The sequence below is a fragment of the Nomascus leucogenys genome, chromosome 18 (assembly GCF_006542625.1).
Source record: "Nomascus leucogenys isolate Asia chromosome 18, Asia_NLE_v1, whole genome shotgun sequence".
Taxonomy (NCBI): domain Eukaryota; kingdom Metazoa; phylum Chordata; class Mammalia; order Primates; family Hylobatidae; genus Nomascus; species Nomascus leucogenys.
In genome coordinates, this window is record NC_044398.1 from 10828200 (window position 1) to 10847684 (window position 19485).

The window sequence follows — 19485 nt, forward strand, 5'->3', positions numbered from 1 at the left end:
GGGATGAGGCCTTCAACATATGAATTAGGGGGGTGGAGGGACAACAAACATTCAGACCATAGGAATAAATATAAGAAACAAAACCAAAAAGACTTACTTGCAGTATCAACTGACCTTTCTTTTCCTTCCAAAATGGAGTTTACCAAAATACAAATATGAAGTTTTTCAGAGCACATACCTTCCCCTGCTCTCCTCTTCAGTATTTTTTTTTTTTAATACCACCTCTAGGGTAGTTTTCCTAAAATACGGTTCCAAGGCTGTGTGTACCTCTCCTGCTCAGATCCTTCAGAACAGTGTTCAGGGCTCATCAGGATTCTGACTGCAAACTCCCTTCTCTGACTTCAACATCACAGGAGGCAGTACTCCCTGCATTCTACCATGGGGGGCACCCTGAATTACCTGGGTTGACTTTCTGGCCTCTGTGCTTTACTCATACAATTTCCTCTGTTTGGAAGGCCCACTCCACAATTCTTTCCCCACTTTGTTCAAATGTCACTTCTGCTAGCATTAGCAGTTTCCTCCTCTGGGTTCTCACATCGCCCTATAACGTAAATTACAAGGTAAGTACCAGAAGAGAATTCTCAATAATCATCCTGCTCCCCTACCCTCAACACCTCCAGCAGTAACTGTATCTTATTCACTTTTGTGTCTATGAAGCACAGTGTTGCACTTTGGAGACACTACATAGAAGTTGGCCCAAAGGGTAGTAAACTGTATTTGCCAAGATGATAGCATGGATTTACAATAACCTCTGAAACTTTATAAAGAAAGATGATTGAGTTAAATTGATACACCTAGCCTCACAGCTGTGGAAGCTTGTGGTCTTCTTTATGTTAAAGGTAAAATGGATATAATGAGTTAGTTGCCGTGTTTAGATGATATAGAAGTTGAATTCCTTGCTTAAGCCTCTCAAAGAGAAAGACATTAAAATTCATTAAAACCAGTACCATAAACTGCACAGAACAGCCTGGTTCCCTAGAGCACTTCTCTGGGGCAGTCAGTTTTCATTTAAAAAATGAAGTTTGGATTTTAAACATAAGTTTTAAAAGTGATTAGGCTCCAGCAGGAGTTCTTAATTCCTACCTACACCATGAATCCCAAATGCTCTGCCTCTGTCGCCTAGGAACAAAAATTGTCAAGGTTGAGCCAGATGCAATGTATAACACCAGACGATAGATGCAGCTCATTGTGTTAAAAGGTATTAAACACTTAAATGCATGTGATATACTCTATATCACAAGGATAAGGAAGTTCCATTCCATATGCTAATTTGGGTCTTCTAATACATACTCGTAGTGGATGTGGTAATCAATCTTTGTTTTATGTCCCATTAGGATCAATGCAACCAGAAATCCTTAAAATGGACTTTTATTATCTCTAGCTCTGTTTTACTGTTCTATTTGTTTATTTTACAAAGATTTTAGAATGGTGTTTAGGGCTGGTGGCTCACGCCTGTAATTCCAGCAATTTGGGAGGCCAAGGCAGGGGGATTGCTGGAGCCTAGGAGTTGGAGACCAGCTAGGGCAACATAATGAGACACCGTCTCTGCAAACAAACAGGAAGAAAAAAAAAAGTAAGAAAGAAAGAAAGAAAGAGAGAAAGAAGCAAAGAACAAGAAAAAGGATTGGCGGGGCGCGGTGGCTCACGCTTGTAATCCCAGCACTTTGGGAGGCCGAGGCGGGCGGATCACGAGGTCAGAAGATCGAGACCAGGGTGTAAACCCCGTCTCTACTAAAAATTAGCCGGGCGTGGTGGCGGGCGCCTGTAGTCCCAGCTACTAGGAGAGGCTGAGGCAGGAGAATGGCGTGAACCCGGGAGGTGGAGCTTGCAGTGAGCCGAGATCGCGCCACTGCACTCCAGCCTGGGTGACAGAGCGAGACTCCCGTCTCAAAAAAAAAAAAAAAAGAACAAGAAAAAGGAAAATTAACTGCAGTAAGTGCAGAAATCTCTCTTAAGGGTATTGTGGATGGCAATGAAGACAGAGTTTTTGACACTGGATTATTTAAAGTATAATTTAAGCCTCTTTTACTCTCCTCATAGAATTGTGAATTTTTGTGTTTTAATAATATTTAAGCCGGGCATGGTGGCGAGTGCCTGCAGTTGCAGCTACTCTGGAGGCTGAGGCCGATTGCTTGAGACCAGGACTTGGAGGCCAGCATGCATAACATAATGAGACCCAGTCTCTAAATACATACCTCTCTATATATATTTAAAATTGATGTGAAAATATTTTAAAATTTAAAACATTTCAAATGTTTTTAATTGTATAATAAACAAAATGTAAATAATAAAATAATTTAATATTAAATTCAAAAATGAGGTAGAAACAAAGCACAGTGATATAAATAATAAATTTTCCTTTACATTTTTGAGGCGGTCTTTTGAGTTTTCCATTTCCTTCTTAAGGTCACTGAAATGTGCTCCTTGGAGCCAGCCCGCAAATCACGCATTTACAAAAACATAACTATACACTCCTAACCCTAAGTATTAGAAGTGAAAGTAATGGAATCTCGATGTAAACACAATATTACTTTTTTGATGAGCTATTTTGAGTATAATAAATTTGAACTGTGCCAATACTGGGAGAAAAAACTTAAAAGAAGAACGGAGCGAACAGTAGCTTCCTGCTCCGCTGACTAGAAACAGTAGGACGACATTCTCCCGGCTGGAGGAGAGCGCTTGCGCTCGCACTCAGTTGGCGCCCGCCCTCCTGCTTTTTCTCTAGCCGCCCTTTCCTCTTTCTTTCGCGCTCCAGCCACCCGGAAAGGCCTGCCCAGCGTAGCTGGGCTCTGATTGGCTGCTTTGAAAGTCTACGGGCTACCCGATTGGTGAATCTGGGGCCCTTTAGCGCGGTGAGTTTGAAACTGCTCGCACTTGGCTTCAAAGCTGGCTCTTGGAATTTGAGCGGAGAGCGACGCGGTTGTTGTAGCTGCCGCTGCGGCCGCCGCGGAATAATAAGCCGGGTACAGTGGCTGGGGTCAGGGTCGTGTCTAGGGGACGGCCCGGGGGCCTCGGAGGGCGAGTATTGAGGAACGGGGTCCTCAGAGAAGGCCGGACTGGGGGGCAGGGATCTGCGCGGGGCCCGGCTGGGCCTCGGGGGGGCGGTGGGCAGGGCCTTCGCCTGGGCCTGGGCGTGTGAGCCACACTGGGCTGGCTGGCTTTAGAGGGAGGCTATGGGAGCCCAGCCTTGCGGGGTTAGGCGGCGTGGGGTTGGGGGTTCGGGGCTGCAGTCATGAGTCGAGGTCGGCTGTTCTCAGGAACTGCCTGAAGAGGCTTTAGGGTCTTGATTGAAGCAAAATCCGCTCCCCTACGCTGAGCGCCTGCGGAGTGGCAGGCTCCTTCCTGGGCCCGGCCCCTGCGCCCCCTGCCATCCCGCCTCGGGGGTGGGAAAGCGGGACCGCACCTGGGCCAGGTACAGGCGCGGGTCCCTAGAGCCAGGCCGCCCTGAGAAACCGATCCCGGAACTCGTGGGCCTTCTCGGGCTTGCTCTGCCCACGGCCCCGGCCCCGGCCCACCTGGAGCTATTAAGAACACTCAGCCCAGGCACTTAACTCTCAGGAGCAGCGTACTGCAGTTTTTTTTTCATTTAAAAAGATACATCTCTGCTTCTTTCTGGATTGATTTTTCTTTGAAGATGAATGTGAGAACTAGAACTTAAAGGTCTATTCCGAGTGTGCTTTATAAATGATTTTGTCATCAGTGATGGGTGTTAGAAAAATTTAGGTAATTATGCCTGGAGTTCTGACGTTTCATTTGCAAACTTCAGAGGAAGTCTTGAACTTCTGGTTGTCAGCTCTTTTTTTTTTTTAACCCATTCATTGTGATTCAAGTATACAGTTTTTCTGCTTAGTCCTTGATATCGTGTAGGTTATAATTAGAATTTTATCTGTGGAATTGCACTTTTCATTCTTTTGTTTTAGGGTGCTTAAGTGATATTTCCTACTCTTGGAAAAAGTACCTTGAAAATCTTGAGCATGTTTGTCTGTGACCTCAGCAAGCAGAGGAAAAAGATTAAAATTGTCACGTGGGCAACTGTAAACACTTAAAATGTTTTTGTCGCTTTAAACAAAATTTTCCTAATGAACAGTCTGAACACATTTTAGTTCTGTCCTCATAACTTTAAAGAATAGTGTTTTGAATAAAATTAGGAATATCATAAAGCGGTATAAATTTGTTGAAATATTTGGGTATAACTTAGGCACACGCAGATACTACTTAAAAGTGTCACAAAAAGGGAACATAATTCTGGTTTTTGTTTGGAAAGAATAGACAAGTTGATACCTGAATTTGAGGGTTATTTTGATTGGAAGAAGCTAAATACTACACTAGTATAGAATATACACGTTTTCAATGTCTCAGGAGTCAAGAAGGATGGAAAGTTCTTGTCGGAGTCCTTACCCTTGTAAATATTGTTTGAATGTAATTAATATTTATGGAGTACTTATGCTGCAGTAGGCTCTGTGGAAAATGCCTTACTTACAGTGTTTCATTAATGCTTAAAACTACTCGAGTTAGTGGCATGTAATTAAGTCAGTTTTTCCTTCATTTTAGGATCTACCATACCCATTGACTATGGAAGATTATACCAAAATAGAGAAAATTGGAGAAGGTGAGTGGTTTTAGTAAAATAAATTTTTTGTAATGATTTAACAATGCCACAACTTCTGTAATATGAACACATTTAAATATTTATTAAAATTCAACCATTAAGATGTCTTGTAGTACCAGTGTGCATTAACATATGTTCTTTACTTAATAAACACAAATTTGTTCACATTTCAAGAGAATCGAAATTACCAAATCCCTAATGACCCTTCCCCTCACCCCCATAGTCTTACAGTCTTCTGATACTAAACACTTATAGTGGTACTTGTATTTTGAAGACACTTGATAACTTGCACATGTGTTCGGGGGCAGAGGTTAGGGCTGCAGAATTATGCCAACTTCATAATATATTTTTAGTCTCTTTCAATTATTTTTAGGATGATAAATATTTTTATTCAGACTTTATAGACTGGTTACAATAATTGACTTAAATCTAATTTAAATAAAATTTCTATTTAGTTACCCTAAGTATAAATGACCTGTCATATGTACATGTTTAAGCTATTCTAAAATTATAACTTATGTATATAATCATTCCCTTTCTGTGGTACTTGAAGGAATGTTTAGATCTATATATGGCACAAATGAGGGGTATATCCCTTCGCCTGTTCCTCGACTCCAGCAGAACATTCTCGATTCTCCAGGTACAAAATAATTTGCTAATAGAATCCAGTTTATATAGGTTCTGCCAGAAGAAAATTCCCAACTATATTTTTAATGTGATCAAAGACCCCACTTGACAAGAAATTGAAAAACAAGGGGGAATACTGGAGGGAATTTAGTGGAATAGGAGTGACAAGTTAGTGTGGTGTTCGATTGGAGGTGTGTGTGTGTGTGTGTATATATATATATATATATATATATAAAATATATATATTTTTTAAAATCACTTAAATGCCTCATACCCATTCTACTAAACAAATTTTGCTGCTGAATTAAAAATATGTGACTAGTATGTCTAATGCTTTGTCGTGTTTTTCTTAAATTCCCAGATTTTAGTTTGGCATAAAAAGAGACCTTCTTGAAGTATAAATATATTTTTCTTTAAGATGATAGAACTCCAAACATACAGGAGACTACAGATTTGACTTCTGAGAAAAGTACTTTAATTGCTACTATAAATAGGAGCAGTTAAAAGAATGTAATTTTAAATTTAATCCATTACATACATGCAAGTCATAAGACTCCCATTCTTTATTTCTAGCAGTGTGACAGTGGTAAACCCTCTTAACTTTTCTGGATCTCAGTTTCTTCCTCTGCAAATGGTGATAATTGGACTTAACACAAAAGATATGATTCAATTGAACAATATTATGGAAAGCATTTGTTATGAGTGCTTTAACTCAGAAAACCTCCAAATGTTTATCATTTGAACATTGTATTATTACTGTGAACACTGTCTCCGAAACTGTCTCTTTACCAGCTTCATCTAATGCCACTCAACTCTAATTTGGATTTCTTTGATGTCCTCAAATGTATCCTGTGATTTGGCCCATGAGTTTTGGCAATGGCTGTTCTTTCTACCTGGAGGCCAGTCTCTACTGGCTTCATTTTTTATCTCCTAGTCCAAGAGCATTTTGTAGTTCCCTTTGCATCATGCTTAATATCCATTTTAATTATTATACCATAGGATCCTTGAGGGCTGGGGTTTTTGTCTTGTTCACAACTGTTTGCCCACTGCCTATCAGTAGTGCCCAACCCACAGGAGATAGCCAAATAGATAATAATAACATCTGTTTTCCTTGTTTGTTCTTCTGAACGCTGTTGTTTCTTTTTCTGGCTTGTATTGTCGTTTCTACTCCAATGCCTGATTGTTTTGGATTATGTGCTGGATATTGTTTTGGAAAAAGGAACTTGTGGAAATAAATGGAGGCCTAAATGATCCACACAGAATTTTCTTTTGGTTCTGCCAGGTATCTGGTTAAAGTCTAGTATTAAAATACTGATTTAAAAGTTATATTTTTTTCCCCTCAACTTTTCATTTTGAACATCTCCAAATCTATATTGAAAGATTTATGCAATGAACTCGTAATATTTTTACCAAGATGTTGGTGTTTTGTCATGTTTACTTTATTATCTGTATGTATGTTAGCATTATCTTTTATTTTTTTCATTGACATTCTGATTTAGAACAGTCTCTGCCTTTTCTCTCACTTGACAGTCTTGACAACCTAATTCATTTCTTAAATACATCCAGACTTTACTATTTTAAATATTACAAAAATTGTTCTCTGGTTTCTTCTGAATTACAGAAATCTGAGTGTTGTGATATTAATCTTTGAACTCCTTCCTGTCTTAAGAAAATGTCTTTTTGGATCATAGAGTAACTGCATCCATGATGGTGGAACCTTACCTGGCATTTAGTAGGCATTTGATAAATACTTGCTTAATGAAGGTTTTCTGCTTAAGGGCCTCCATAACTTGATCATATCCTACATATTTTTCTTTTGTTTCTTTTTGTTTCCTGGGATAAATCTTCCATTAGATTTAGACTGATCTCCTTCTAGGCTTACCTCTGTGTTAATGATTTTTACCTCCTTAGTTATTTATACTTAGTTAAATACCCTAGAGTATTTCTATCTTTAAAATTCTTAGTTCATTTTGGAGCATATGCCATGTATTTCAAAAATAATTTTGGATGATTAACCAACAGAATAGTTCTGCTTTGTTTAACCCCTCTTCCAGTAGTTCAGTGAGACATGATATTATCTCTAAAATTCAATACATTGAGTGTTGGCCACTGGTTAATTGTTAATTCTGAAAATTATTTATGATTAGATGAGATTGTACACTTGAGGGAGAAGAAAGGATGCTAGAAAAAAAATTAGTTCTGAACTTACCATTAACTGCTTATGTGACTATATTATGCAAGTGACTAATTTTCCTGAGATCACTTAAACAGTATGCCAGATGATTGTGCTACTGGTTTACCTACGTTTTGTGTTTAATGAGAGCTGAATTTACATCCAAAAAAATGTAGATTTTAAGTATATGAAGGTTGCCTACTTTTAAGGATTGCTGTGAGAATTAAATATAGTCAATTCTCCTTTAATGTAGAGTAATTTTGGTTATCAAAAAGTTATACATTGATCCACAATTTAATCAAAATAGTATAAAATGACTCGTGTCAGTTTATAGTTTTAAAATGACACTAGTATTTAAGAAAACATAGACTTTTGTATAGAGGTTCTGTCAAAAAAATTAAGCTTAAGTAACATCAATTTGCTACTGCTCAAACTGCTTAATAGTCTAACTGAGCAGTTAGTAATTTGTTGGTTGTTAGCCTTTTTTAAAATATTGCTGCCTTCAGAGAAACTCATAAAAGCTATAGAAGAGGCCTTCTTCCTAGAACAGTGCACTCTAATCACTTTTGAAGTTAAACCAGTGCCATGGAAAGCAAGCTATTCAACAAAATTTTGTGTTTACTTAAGGGGTTCAGGACCTCCCTAAACTCCAACTCGAGTTTAAAAAGACTTATCTAGGGAATTCAGCGCTGCCACGTGTGTGACACATTTTAGCTAGTCTCCTCCCTTATTGCCATTTCATTCCCTGTATCCACCTCCTCCCTCCCTGCTATCCCTTATAATTGATATTGTTGCTCATTACCTGAAGCCCATATATCGAAATCAGTATTTTCATCAACTTGCAAATGGGTGTGAGGCTTTCCTAACATATAGTACATACTATGTGCTTCATTAGGTTTAGTACACAAACACTTGGTCTTTTTTCTCCATTCTTTTGAGAATGAGGACTGTTCACTCATTCTCAACATATTTTGAGATACAGATAAAAGTGTTTTGAAAAGCATAAAGCACTCTACAGTATTTTCTGAAACTGTCATAATGACTCTTATCAGTAATATTTCCTGAGCCCAAATTTTTACACTATATTTTATGCCTGCTTTGTTGCAGGGTAGGATATTGACAGAAGGTTAATTTTAATTTGCAAATGATCTATTTTGTTCTGTAAAATATGCTGGAACATTAATGTTAATTTAGATGTATAGAAAACTTGTGATGACTACATGAATTTTATTTTTAAGCCATACAGATTGTAGTTACTCTCAATTTCTTTTTGGAAGCAATGAGGGTATGAGTAAGATACTCCCATATGGCCACACCAGACATTTCTATCACGTGACCCTTATGGGATTCAATGATCTTAAAATCCTTTAGTTTGACCAGGTACGGTGGCTCACGCCTGTAATCTCAGCACTTTGGGATGGCGAGGCAGGTAGATTGCTTGAGCTTACGAGTTCCAGACCAGCCTGGGCAACATGATGAAACCCCATTTCTACCAGAAAGACAAAAATTAGCCGAGTGTGGTGGCGTGTGCCTGTAGTCCCAGCTACTTGGGAGGCTGCTGTGGGAGGATCCCTTGAGCCCAGGAGGTGGAGGTTGTAGTGAGCCTTGACTGACCCACTGCACTCCAACCTGGACAAGAGAACAAGACCCTGCCATAAGGAAAAAAAAAAGATCTTTAGTTTGTGGGGTGTGTCACACAGCATATTGTTTACTTTGTTTCAGGTACCTATGGAGTTGTGTATAAAGGTAGACACAAAACTACAGGTCAAGTGGTAGCCATGAAAAAAATCAGACTAGAAAGTGAAGAGGAAGGGGTTCCTAGTACTGCAATTCGGGAAATTTCTCTATTAAAAGAACTTCGTCATCCAAATATAGTCAGGTATGTTATAATATCTGAATGTAAGCTATTTTCTGCATGCTATTTCAAATATAAATTTCAATTTGGAAATCTTTACATTTGCTTAATTTCTTGGTCTAGCCTTACTGAGTGGACTAGAACCCTATTTTTGTTAGTTGAGAATGCCGCACATATGTAAAAGAGAACAGGCTGTTAAATCAGGAACAGAGTTGGAGGAACTTGGTGATGTAGATTAATATTTGGGCCTGGAAAAGCAAGGTAAATTGGCCATGGGAGTAAAGCCCTTTTCATTGAGCTTTGTCAACTCTCTCCTACTTGGGGAGCTCTAGTTCCTGAGGACCCTTTAGTTAGTCTTAAGAAAAGTAGCTAGGTCAAATGAAAAAGGTTTTTTTCCTAAAAGTATTTGCATTGGATGTTTTTGGAGAGCTGTCTTCCTAACAGTCCAAGTTAAAATCTAATTGTACTTGGCTGGGGCTAGAGATTGGAAGTAGCTTTTAAGGTCAGATACCACTTTAAAATTTATTTGTATAATTCACTTCAATGAAAAAATAAGCTCTCAGTAATTAGTAGCCAACCTAGATATGTTCTTTTTGAATACAGACTCCTTATAAATAAGCACCTCCTGTACAAGGCTTAATTTTAAATAGTTGCCCTGAGATTCCTTTCTTAAATTTGAGTTTTGAGTCTCTTCCATTAGGGAAGCTACTACGTCTTCCCAGGTTTGTTATAGCAACTGAAATTATGGGAGGAGTTTTATTTTGTGAAACAAGGGTCAAAAATGTTTGCTGGATTCTTCTTTCATAAATTTTTTTTTTCCAGTCTTCAGGATGTGCTTATGCAGGATTCCAGGTTATATCTCATCTTTGAGTTTCTTTCCATGGATCTGAAGAAATACTTGGATTCTATCCCTCCTGGCCAGTACATGGATTCTTCACTTGTTAAGGTAAAAGCTTAACTAATTTTTTTAATGTTTATGCACTGTGGATATAAAGGGACTATATATAGAAGTCCCTGCATTTTGTGGGAATATGCTTGGAAAAAGTGTTAGAATAAGAAAAAGTATTTCATTTTTCTCCCTCATGGTTAGTTTATACAGGTTAGAGTTACCCATGTTATTACCAGATAGTGTTTCTAGTAAGTAAAAAGTAGTGCCTGAGATAACAGAACTGATAAGTATTGTTGGAAGCTAGGGTAGTCTGGTCTTTCTTTGGCTGTCAGATACATGTAAAACAAAGTAATGGAAGCCTAGGGCAGAGTGGTGGTTGTAGGTGTTTTATTCCAGTTTTGAATATGTTTTGGTCAATTTATTGTAGACATTTATTATATTTCAGTTTAATTATAAAATTGTATAGTTTTAAGTACTGAAGTATATAAAAGTGTCTTATTCTTGCACCAGTTCTACCAAACCACTCTGCAGAGGTAGCACTGTTGTTAGTTTTATTTGTAATCTTATACTTGGTATGTGTGTTCACTTTGCATGTATATAAAGATTTTTTTTTTACACAAGGTGGACTTACTTGCATATGTATATGTATATATACATATTTTCCCTTTTTTGTGTAAAACATCAAGACGTAGATCTACCTATGTCTGTTTACATTTTTGATATAATTATTTAAACCACTTCCATATTGATGAACGTTTAAATTATTTTCCAATTTGGTTATTGTTGCTCTTATTAACAGTACTGCACTGAATGTCCTTATAGATATTTATCTTTGTATGCAACTTTATAGGATAAATTTTTAGAGTGGGAATGATGGATTGAAGATGTTTATTTGCATTTTGATAGATACTGCCGGTTGCCCTCTAAAAAACTTGTAGCAATTTACTCTTAAATACTCATGGTGTGTAATACTTATTGTTTTAGTACATCATTGCCAAAACTTGGTTTTATCAATCTTTTAACTATGTGAAAAAAGCATATTAAGATTGTTTTAATTTTATATTTCATGACAATTTAACACTTCATATTTAGCTGTTATAAACTGCCTATACCTATTCTCTACTGTATTTTCATTAGGATACGTTCTTTAACAATCTTGCATGACTTTTGGACTTTCTGCTTTTATGTCTTGCTTAAGTCTTCCTCACTCAAAGATTGAATGTATTAGAATAATACATGTCAGTATTTTTCTGGTAGTTTTAGTAAGTCCTGTCTTCCACACATACTTTTTTTGTCTTAAATTCTGTATGGTTTAAGATTTATTTTGACTTAAAAACTGGGATACAGATTCAGCTTTATCTTTTTCCAAATGGCTAGCCAGTTGTTTTAACTGGTTTTATGTATAGGCAACAATGGTTTTTCTTACAATTTTTCAGTTTTACAATGAAGCAGAAATGATGCACATTCACTAGAAACCATACTTCGTTTACCCATACAACCATTTTGTTTTTTCACTTTCAGTACAGTATTCAATAAATAACGAGGTATTCAACACTTCCAACTATATGCTAATGTAAGTGTTTTGAGCACATTTAAGGTGGGCTACGCTTAGCTATGTTTGGTAGGTTAGGTGTATTCAATGCATTTCGACAAGGTATTTTCAACTTAGAATGAGTTTATCCAGATGGAGCATCTGTTTTGTTTTGTTTTTTGAACAACACTTGTCCCTCTAAGATGGAACATCTGTATTACTTTCCAATTTCAAACTGTAAGTCATTTTTCTGTGTACTTTGTTTTTGTAATTTCCATGCTACTTCAGATGTCAATGACATTGTCTTTGGCAACAAATGTCTTGTAAAGCACTTTTCTCTGAACTAAGCAGCATTTTATGATAATTTTATCCATTGAAATATATAATCATAATATCTTTGCCATCACTTTTAGAATCTAATTTTTTCAAGAAGGAAATGAATATGTAAAAATGAAAGATAGAAAAGGCCAACTGTACTGAAGATACAAAATAGAGTTGGTAGTGGTATACAGAAGAAAAATCAAGAGGCTTCTCTGTAGAAAACCAATTTGTAATTTAAGGATCGGGGACCAAAAATTTTTAAAGACTAAATGTGTTCACATGACTATAGATATGTCTATAAGGTGAAGATCATTTTCTTAGGTATACAAATGTGATGTTGTATATAAATGGGCTTCCCACCCACAAATGCTTATTAGCCTAATATGGCCTGAAAGCTCTAGTAATCAAATTATTTCTCTGCGTCCTAATTTTTTGACTTTGAAACAGATTATTTAGAAAATCATGTACTTTGCTTAAGTTTCTAACTTTTACTTGCTTTTTCCAGAGTTATTTATACCAAATCCTACAGGGGATTGTCTTTTGTCACTCTAGAAGAGTTCTTCACAGAGACTTAAAACCTCAAAATCTCTTGATTGATGACAAAGGAACAATTAAACTGGCTGATTTTGGCCTTGCCAGAGCTTTTGGAATACCTATTAGAGTATATACACATGAAGTAAGTGGAATAGTGGTTTTTGATGGCTTTTGAATGTGTGTGATTGCTGGATTATTTTTCTGTATTTGTGAAAGTCAAGAAATAACTCAATAAAAGATATCTACTCTGTGCCAGTATCAATTTATTGCCTCTCAGCTCCAAATTCATTGCATGCTATGTGAAAATGGAACTGAAGCCTTTAGGTATTTTTTCTTTACCATCTGCTATGTTGTTAAGGTAGAGGGTACTAGAGAGACATGGCAGGAGGAAGGGGTTTTCCTAGCTACAGTTTTTACATTCTCATTATTTTTTACTTTATTTATTTACATTATTCCCATCCTTTGTTGTACTTTAATTCTTTATGTTAAACTCTCCCCATTCAAATCACCACCTTGGTTTCTGTCTCCTGACTGAACCCTCCCTGATTATAGTCAGATTGATTCAAAGACAGGTTTTGTTCCTTAAGGTACATTGTTTCTGATACATTTAGGAATTACTAACTATAATTTATGTTTGATCTCTGTTATATTGCTGACATGGCATTTAGTGTTTCTGAAGGAAAGGGAACATTGTATAGTAAAGGATTATTGAAAAGCTGTCTTCTGTGGAGTTGTCTACCCTTGATCCAAAGACTGTCTCCAGATCAAAACTAGTAACAGTGCTCATCTGATTAGATGTCTTGGCTGCTTGTTAGCTCTTTGTATCATTTTTTTACATGGCTATATAAACTAAGATTATTTTGTTTGTCTTAAACAAATGCTATTGACCTCATTAGCTTTGTTCTAAGAGGCAATATTTTTACCATATGCTAAATATACTAAAATGGTTAGTTCTAGATCACTAATAAGCTGTTATTTGACTTATTCATGTTTTTTAAATAATTTAAAAATCATTTTTTATTGATGCATTATTATACGTATTTATGGGGTACAGTGTGGTATTTGGATACATGTATGCAATGTGTATTAATTAAATTGGGATAGTTAGCATATCCATTGCCCCAAGCATTTATTATTTCTTTTTGTTGGGAACATTCAAAATTCTTTGTTCTGGCTATTTGAAAATTTACAGTAAATTATTGGTAACTGTAGTCAGCTTACAGTGCTATAGAACACTAGAGCTTATTTTTCCTTTTGAGCTGTAATTGTATCCATAAACCAACTTATCTCTATCTTCCTCTTCTAAGCCCTGAGTAACCACTATTCCACTCTATGGCCATTAGATCAACTTTTTACGTTTTCAAATATGAGTGAAAACGTGGTATTTATCCTTCTGTGCCTGGCTTATTTCATGGCTCATCCTTGTTGTCATAAATGACAGGATTTCATTCTTTTTTTATGGCTGAGTAGTATTCTAGTATTCCATTGTGTGCACGTGCACGTATGTGTGTGTACACTACATTTTCTGTATGTGTGTATGTATACGCCACATTTTCTTTAGCTGTTGATGGAAGCGGGTAGATTCTGTATCTTGACTATTGTGAATAGTGCTTCAATAAACATGGGAGTGCAGATATCTCTTTGACATAATTGATTTTATTTATTTGGTGGGATTGCTAAATTATATGGTAGTTCTAGTTTGTAGTCTTTTGAGGATCCTCTAAGCAGTTTTTCATAATGGCTCTACTAATTTAAGAGCCCACCAACAGTGCGAAAAAGTTGCCCTTTCTCTGCATCCTTGTCAGCACTTATTTTTTGTCTTGATGTTAATTACTCTAACTGGGGTGTGGTAGCTCATTGTGGTTTTGATTTGCATTTCCCTAATGAATAGTGATGTTGAACACTTTTTCATGTACTTGCTGGTCATTTGTATGTCTTTTGAGAAAGTTTCATTCAGATCTTTGACCATTTTTAAAATTGGATTCTTACTATTTTTTATTCTGGATGTTAATTCTTTGTTGTATGAATGATTTGCAAATAATTTCTCCCATTCTGCAGATAGTCGCATTATTCTGTTATTCTGTTCATTCTGTTGGTTCTTTTGCTGTGCAGAAGCTTTTTAGTTCGATATAATCCTGTTTGTCTATTTGTTGTTGCTGAGACAGGGTCTTTCTCTGTCACCCATGCTGGAATGCAGTGGCGTGAACAGGGCTCACTGCAACCTCAACCTCCTGGGCTCCAGTGATCCTCCCACGTCAGCCTACTGAGTAGTTGGGCCCATACACAGGCGTGCACCACCATGCTAGGCTAATTTTTAAATTTTTTGGAGACGGGATTGTCAGCATATTTCCCAGACTGTTCTCGAACTCCTGGGCTCATGCAATCCTCCCACTTTGGCCTCCCAAAGTGTTGGGATTATAGGCATGAGCTGCTGCACCTGGCCTCATTTGTCTATTTTTGATATTGTTGCTTGAGCTTTTGAGGTCTTATCCATATGATTTTTGTCCAGATCAGTATCAATAACAGTGTTTCCCCTGTTTTCTTCCAGTAGTTTCATAGCTTAAGGTTTTATTTAATCCATTTTGAGTTGATTTTTTTTGTATGGTTAGATATGGGGGGTTTAGTTTCATTGTTCTGCATATGGATTATCCAGTTTTTCCAGCACCGTTTATTGAAGAGATTGGCCTTTCCCTAGTGAATGTTCTTGTCATCTTTCTCAAAAATGAGTTGACTGTAAATACATGGATTTATTTTTGGATTCTCTATTTTGTTCTGTTGGTCTATGCGTCTTTTTTTATGCTAATATCATGATGTTTTGGTTACTATAGCTTTGTAATACGTTTTTGAAGTCAGGTGGTATGCCTTCAGCTTTGTTGTTTTTGCTCAGGATTGGTTTAGCTATTGTGGGTCTTTTTTTGGTTCTATATGAATTTTAGGATTTCTTTTTATTTCTGTGAAGAATGTCCTTGGTATTTTGGTGGAGATTGCACTGAATTTGTAGATTGCATTGGGTGGTATATGGTCGTTTTTATATTAATTCTTCCAGTTCATGAACATGGGATGTCTTTTCTTTTTTTGTATCTTCCTAAATTTTTTTCTTCAATGTTTTATAGTTTTTAGTGTAGAGATTATACATCTCCTTGGTTAAATTTATTCCTAGGTTTTTTGTACCTATTGTACATTAGATTGCTTTCTTGGTGTATTTTTCAGCTGGTTTGTTGGTGTATAGAAACTTAATTTTTGTATGCTGATTTTGATTTTGTATACTGCAACTTTGTTAATCAGTTCTAAGAGTTTTTGGTGGAGTCTTTTAAGTTTTTCTATATATAAAATCATCTCCACACACAGGGACAATTTGACTTCTTCCTTTGCAATTTGGATGCCCTTTATTTCTCGTGTTTCTTATTCATGTTATAATGGTACTGTTAGTACCATCTTAGCAAGTAAGCAGTACCTGCACTTTGTTCAGTGTCACCCCAAATCTATTATCAATGGGTTTGGTTTTTCAGTGGGGGAAGAAAAGGCTGTATAATTGTCTTGATCTTTAGTGATTTGAAAAGCAAAAAAAATATTTATTATGCTTTTATCTGTTTTGTCTTCTAATGAATAGAACTTAGAAATGAAATATTTATCTTCAATTTTGTGTACCTTTAATTGACTTAAACAATATTAGTGGTGGCAGTCATACAACCTTTAAAGGACAGCCCTAATAAAAATATAAATGTTCAAGTTTAGGTAATTTTTTGCACCACATTTATTCATTGTAAAAATTTGCTTTTTAATAGGTAGTAACACTCTGGTACAGATCTCCAGAAGTATTGCTGGGGTCAGCTCGTTACTCAACTCCAGTTGACATTTGGAGTATAGGCACCATATTTGCTGAACTAGCAACTAAGAAACCACTTTTCCATGGAGATTCAGAAATTGATCAACTCTTCAGGATTTTCAGGTAGCTATTAAGAACTGAGATAATAAAGGTAACATATATGTAACAATGAGATCACATTTATGCTTTAAGAGATTATTATTTTCCTGTTTTTTAGAGCTTTGGGCACTCCCAATAATGAAGTGTGGCCAGAAGTGGAATCTTTACAGGACTATAAGAATACATTTCCCAAATGGAAACCAGGAAGCCTAGCATCCCATGTCAAAAACTTGGATGAAAATGGCTTGGATTTGCTCTCGGTAAGGAGTGCCCTTGATACTGACTTTCAAATTATTGATGATTCTGAATATATTCAGTTCTTTCTTTTACCTAGAAAATAGGAAGAACACGAACATTTTTGAGCTAGGTGTCTGTTATGTACATTGTATTATACTAGCTTCATTTTAGTTATCAGGAGGCACTAGTGGCTTTGAGAGGAGGATTTAGCATTAGTTTTTGTAGCCAGGGACATTCTGAGGGAGAAGCCAGGATTAATACACATTTCTTTTTTTAAGTTGCTGAATTGTAGTGGCTCTCCTTTCTAGCATTTTTGTCACTACTGAGTCCTCTTAGTTTATGCTAGACGTAAGTGTTTTTGTTATTGGTTGATATTTTAAATTATTAAAGCCATCTTCTGAATAAGCTTTATTCGCACTTTGTACCTAGTTTCTCCATCAGAAGGATCTATTGCTACACCATTGTATACATTTTCTCATTGGTCTTCGGGTTACTTTCAGAGTGTAAAGACTCCTTATGCCACAAAATTAAGCTTAGATTTCCCCCAAATCAAATACTATAAATCAGATTCCTTAGTCTAGCCACAATTGACATATCTTGGAGTGGATAAATCTTTGTTGCTGACATTGTTCCGTGCATCATAGCTTGTTTAGTGGCATGTCATCACTGTCTTCTACTCTCTAGATGCCATTAGTATACTCTTCACAGTTAGGACAACCAAAAGTGTCTCCAGATATTGCCAAATGTCTCCTGATGGGCAAAGTCTATCTCAGTTGAGAACCATTATTGTAAATTAAACTTGGTTTCAAATTTGAGCTTTATTCCTTAGCTCTGTGAACTTGGGCAAGTTACTTCCCTTCGAGCCTCAATGTCCTCATTTGTAAAATGACACTAATACCTACTTTTAGCTGTGGGAATTGAGTACCATGATTTATCCAAAGCAGTTTGTATGGTGCTGGTTACATGAGAGTTCAGATAGTAACTAGTTAAAATCTCTAGTGGGCTTGTTGATTTTATTTTATTTTTTTAAGATTAGTATTTCTTAAAGATCAAATTTAACATCAATCCTAAACTTTATTTAGCTTTTTCTGGTGCGTAAACTAACTTATACGAAGTTGTGTGACTATAATTCATTTAGTGACTCATTTTTAGCTATTTTTATAACACATTGTGCTGTGGGGGGTTTTATTTGGAAGTTGTTGGAAGCTACATCAGAAACTGCCATAGTTAATTGCCATTTCAAGAATGTTGTAAATAACTCAGGTGGCTGTTTAATTCTCAATGTAAATATAATCAACTAGACATCTTGCCTATATTTGTGTCTCAGTTTTAAAGCTATTTCTGAATGCTTGAGTCTTACCATAATTGATAACAAAAAGAGGTTTTTGAGAATATCTATGATTTACGGAGTAAGTTATTCTAGACCTCAAGGGTGAAATGCAGGGGAGGAGACATTTGTGTGTTAAACTAATGGAAATGCTCATTTAATAGATATTCACTGAAAGTATTAGTTTTGGTTTATTGCTAGAAAAGTTGAGGTTTTATGGAGATTTTGTAAAAAATGATTTCCTAAATAAATATCTCTTTTTCTTTTTTCTCCCAGAAAATGTTAATCTATGATCCAGCCAAACGAATTTCTGGCAAAATGGCACTGAATCATCCATATTTTAATGATTTGGACAATCAGATTAAGAAGATGTAGCTTTCTGACAAAAAGTTTCCATATGTTATATCAACAGATAGTTGTGTTTTTATTGTTAACTCTTGTCTATTTTTGTCTTATATATATTTCTTTGTTATCAAACTTCAGCTGTACTTCGTCTTCTAATTTCAAAAGTATAACTTAAAAATGTAAATATTCTATATGAATTTAAATATAATTCTGTAAATGTGTGTAGGTCTCACTGTAACAACTATTTGTTACTATAATAAAACTATAATATTGATGTCAGGAATCAGGAAAAAAATTTGAGTTGGCTTAAATCATCTCAGTCCTTATGGCAGTTTTATTTTCCTGTAGTTGGAACTACTAAAATTTAGGAAAGTGCTAAGTTCAAGTTTCGTAATGCTTTGAAGTATTTTTATGCTCTGAATGTTTAAATGTGCTCATCAGTTTCTTGCCATGTTGTAACTATACAACCTGGCTAAAGATGAATATTTTTCTACTGGTATTTTAATTTTTGACCTAAATGTTTAAGCATTCGGAATGAGAAAACTATACAGATTTGAGAAATGATGCTAAATTTGTAGGAGTTTTCAGTAACTTAAAAAGCTAACATGAGAGCATGCCAAAATTTGCTAAGTCTTAACAAAGATCAAGGGCTGTCCGCAACAGGGAAGATCAGTTTTGAAAATTTATGAACTATCCTATTTTTAGGTAGGTTTTGAAAGCTTTTTGTCTAAGTGAATTCTTATGCCTTGGTCAGAGTAATAACTGAAGGAGTTGCTTATCTTGGCTTTCGAGTCTGAGTTTCAAACTACACATTTTGACATAGTGTTTATTAGTAGCCATCTAAAAAGGCCCTAATGTATATTTAACTAAAATTACTAGCTTTGGGAATTAAACTGTTTAACTAATAATGCTGCTCATTGTGATTCTTACCTATAAGCAGCCTAATTTGAATTATTTGCTGGAATCAAGAGAAGTGTACAATAGTTTTATTACTTTTTTAGTGTACTTCTATCATTTTTCCAACTATATCTCCTCTATTTTTCCTCCTCGTTAACGGGCTAGAATGTGCATTCCTGGTTTACTGATTTTTACACTCAATTGGATATGTAATG

At 36.0% G+C, this 19485-nt stretch overlaps 1 protein-coding gene across 3 annotated transcripts; it reads left to right on the forward strand.

Moving 5' to 3' along the window:
* The first annotated feature begins 2729 nt into the window (after nucleotides 1-2729).
* On the forward strand, nucleotides 2730-19281 carry CDK1 (cyclin dependent kinase 1). Of its 3 annotated transcripts, none has more exons than XM_003258240.3 (8): nucleotides 2730-2852; nucleotides 4552-4609; nucleotides 9132-9288; nucleotides 10087-10210; nucleotides 12511-12681; nucleotides 16325-16488; nucleotides 16583-16724; nucleotides 18305-19281. In XM_003258240.3, the coding sequence occupies exons 2-8, from the start codon at nucleotides 4573-4575 to the stop codon at nucleotides 18401-18403; spliced, it is 894 nt and encodes a 297-aa protein (XP_003258288.3). In that variant the 5' UTR covers nucleotides 2730-2852; nucleotides 4552-4572; the 3' UTR covers nucleotides 18404-19281. The 3 variants fall into 3 exon arrangements, with proteins under 3 accessions (XP_003258288.3, XP_003258286.2, XP_003258287.2); XM_003258238.4 differs by lacking the exon at nucleotides 2730-2852 and adding an exon at nucleotides 2853-2963 and having other exon boundaries at nucleotides 18305-18594; XM_003258239.3 differs by lacking the exons at nucleotides 2730-2852; nucleotides 12511-12681 and adding an exon at nucleotides 2853-2963.
* Nucleotides 19282-19485: the final 204 nt, after the last annotated feature.

Coding starts and splice junctions, on each gene's coding strand:
- CDK1 (XM_003258240.3), top strand. CDS start 4,573: ATGGAAGATTATACCAAAATAGAGAAAATTGGAGAAG. Junction 9,289..10,086: donor CGTCATCCAAATATAGTCAG/GTATGTTATAAT, acceptor TTTTTTTTCCAG/TCTTCAGGATGTGCTTATGC. Junction 16,725..18,304: donor ATGGCTTGGATTTGCTCTCG/GTAAGGAGTGCC, acceptor TTTTTCTCCCAG/AAAATGTTAATCTATGATCC.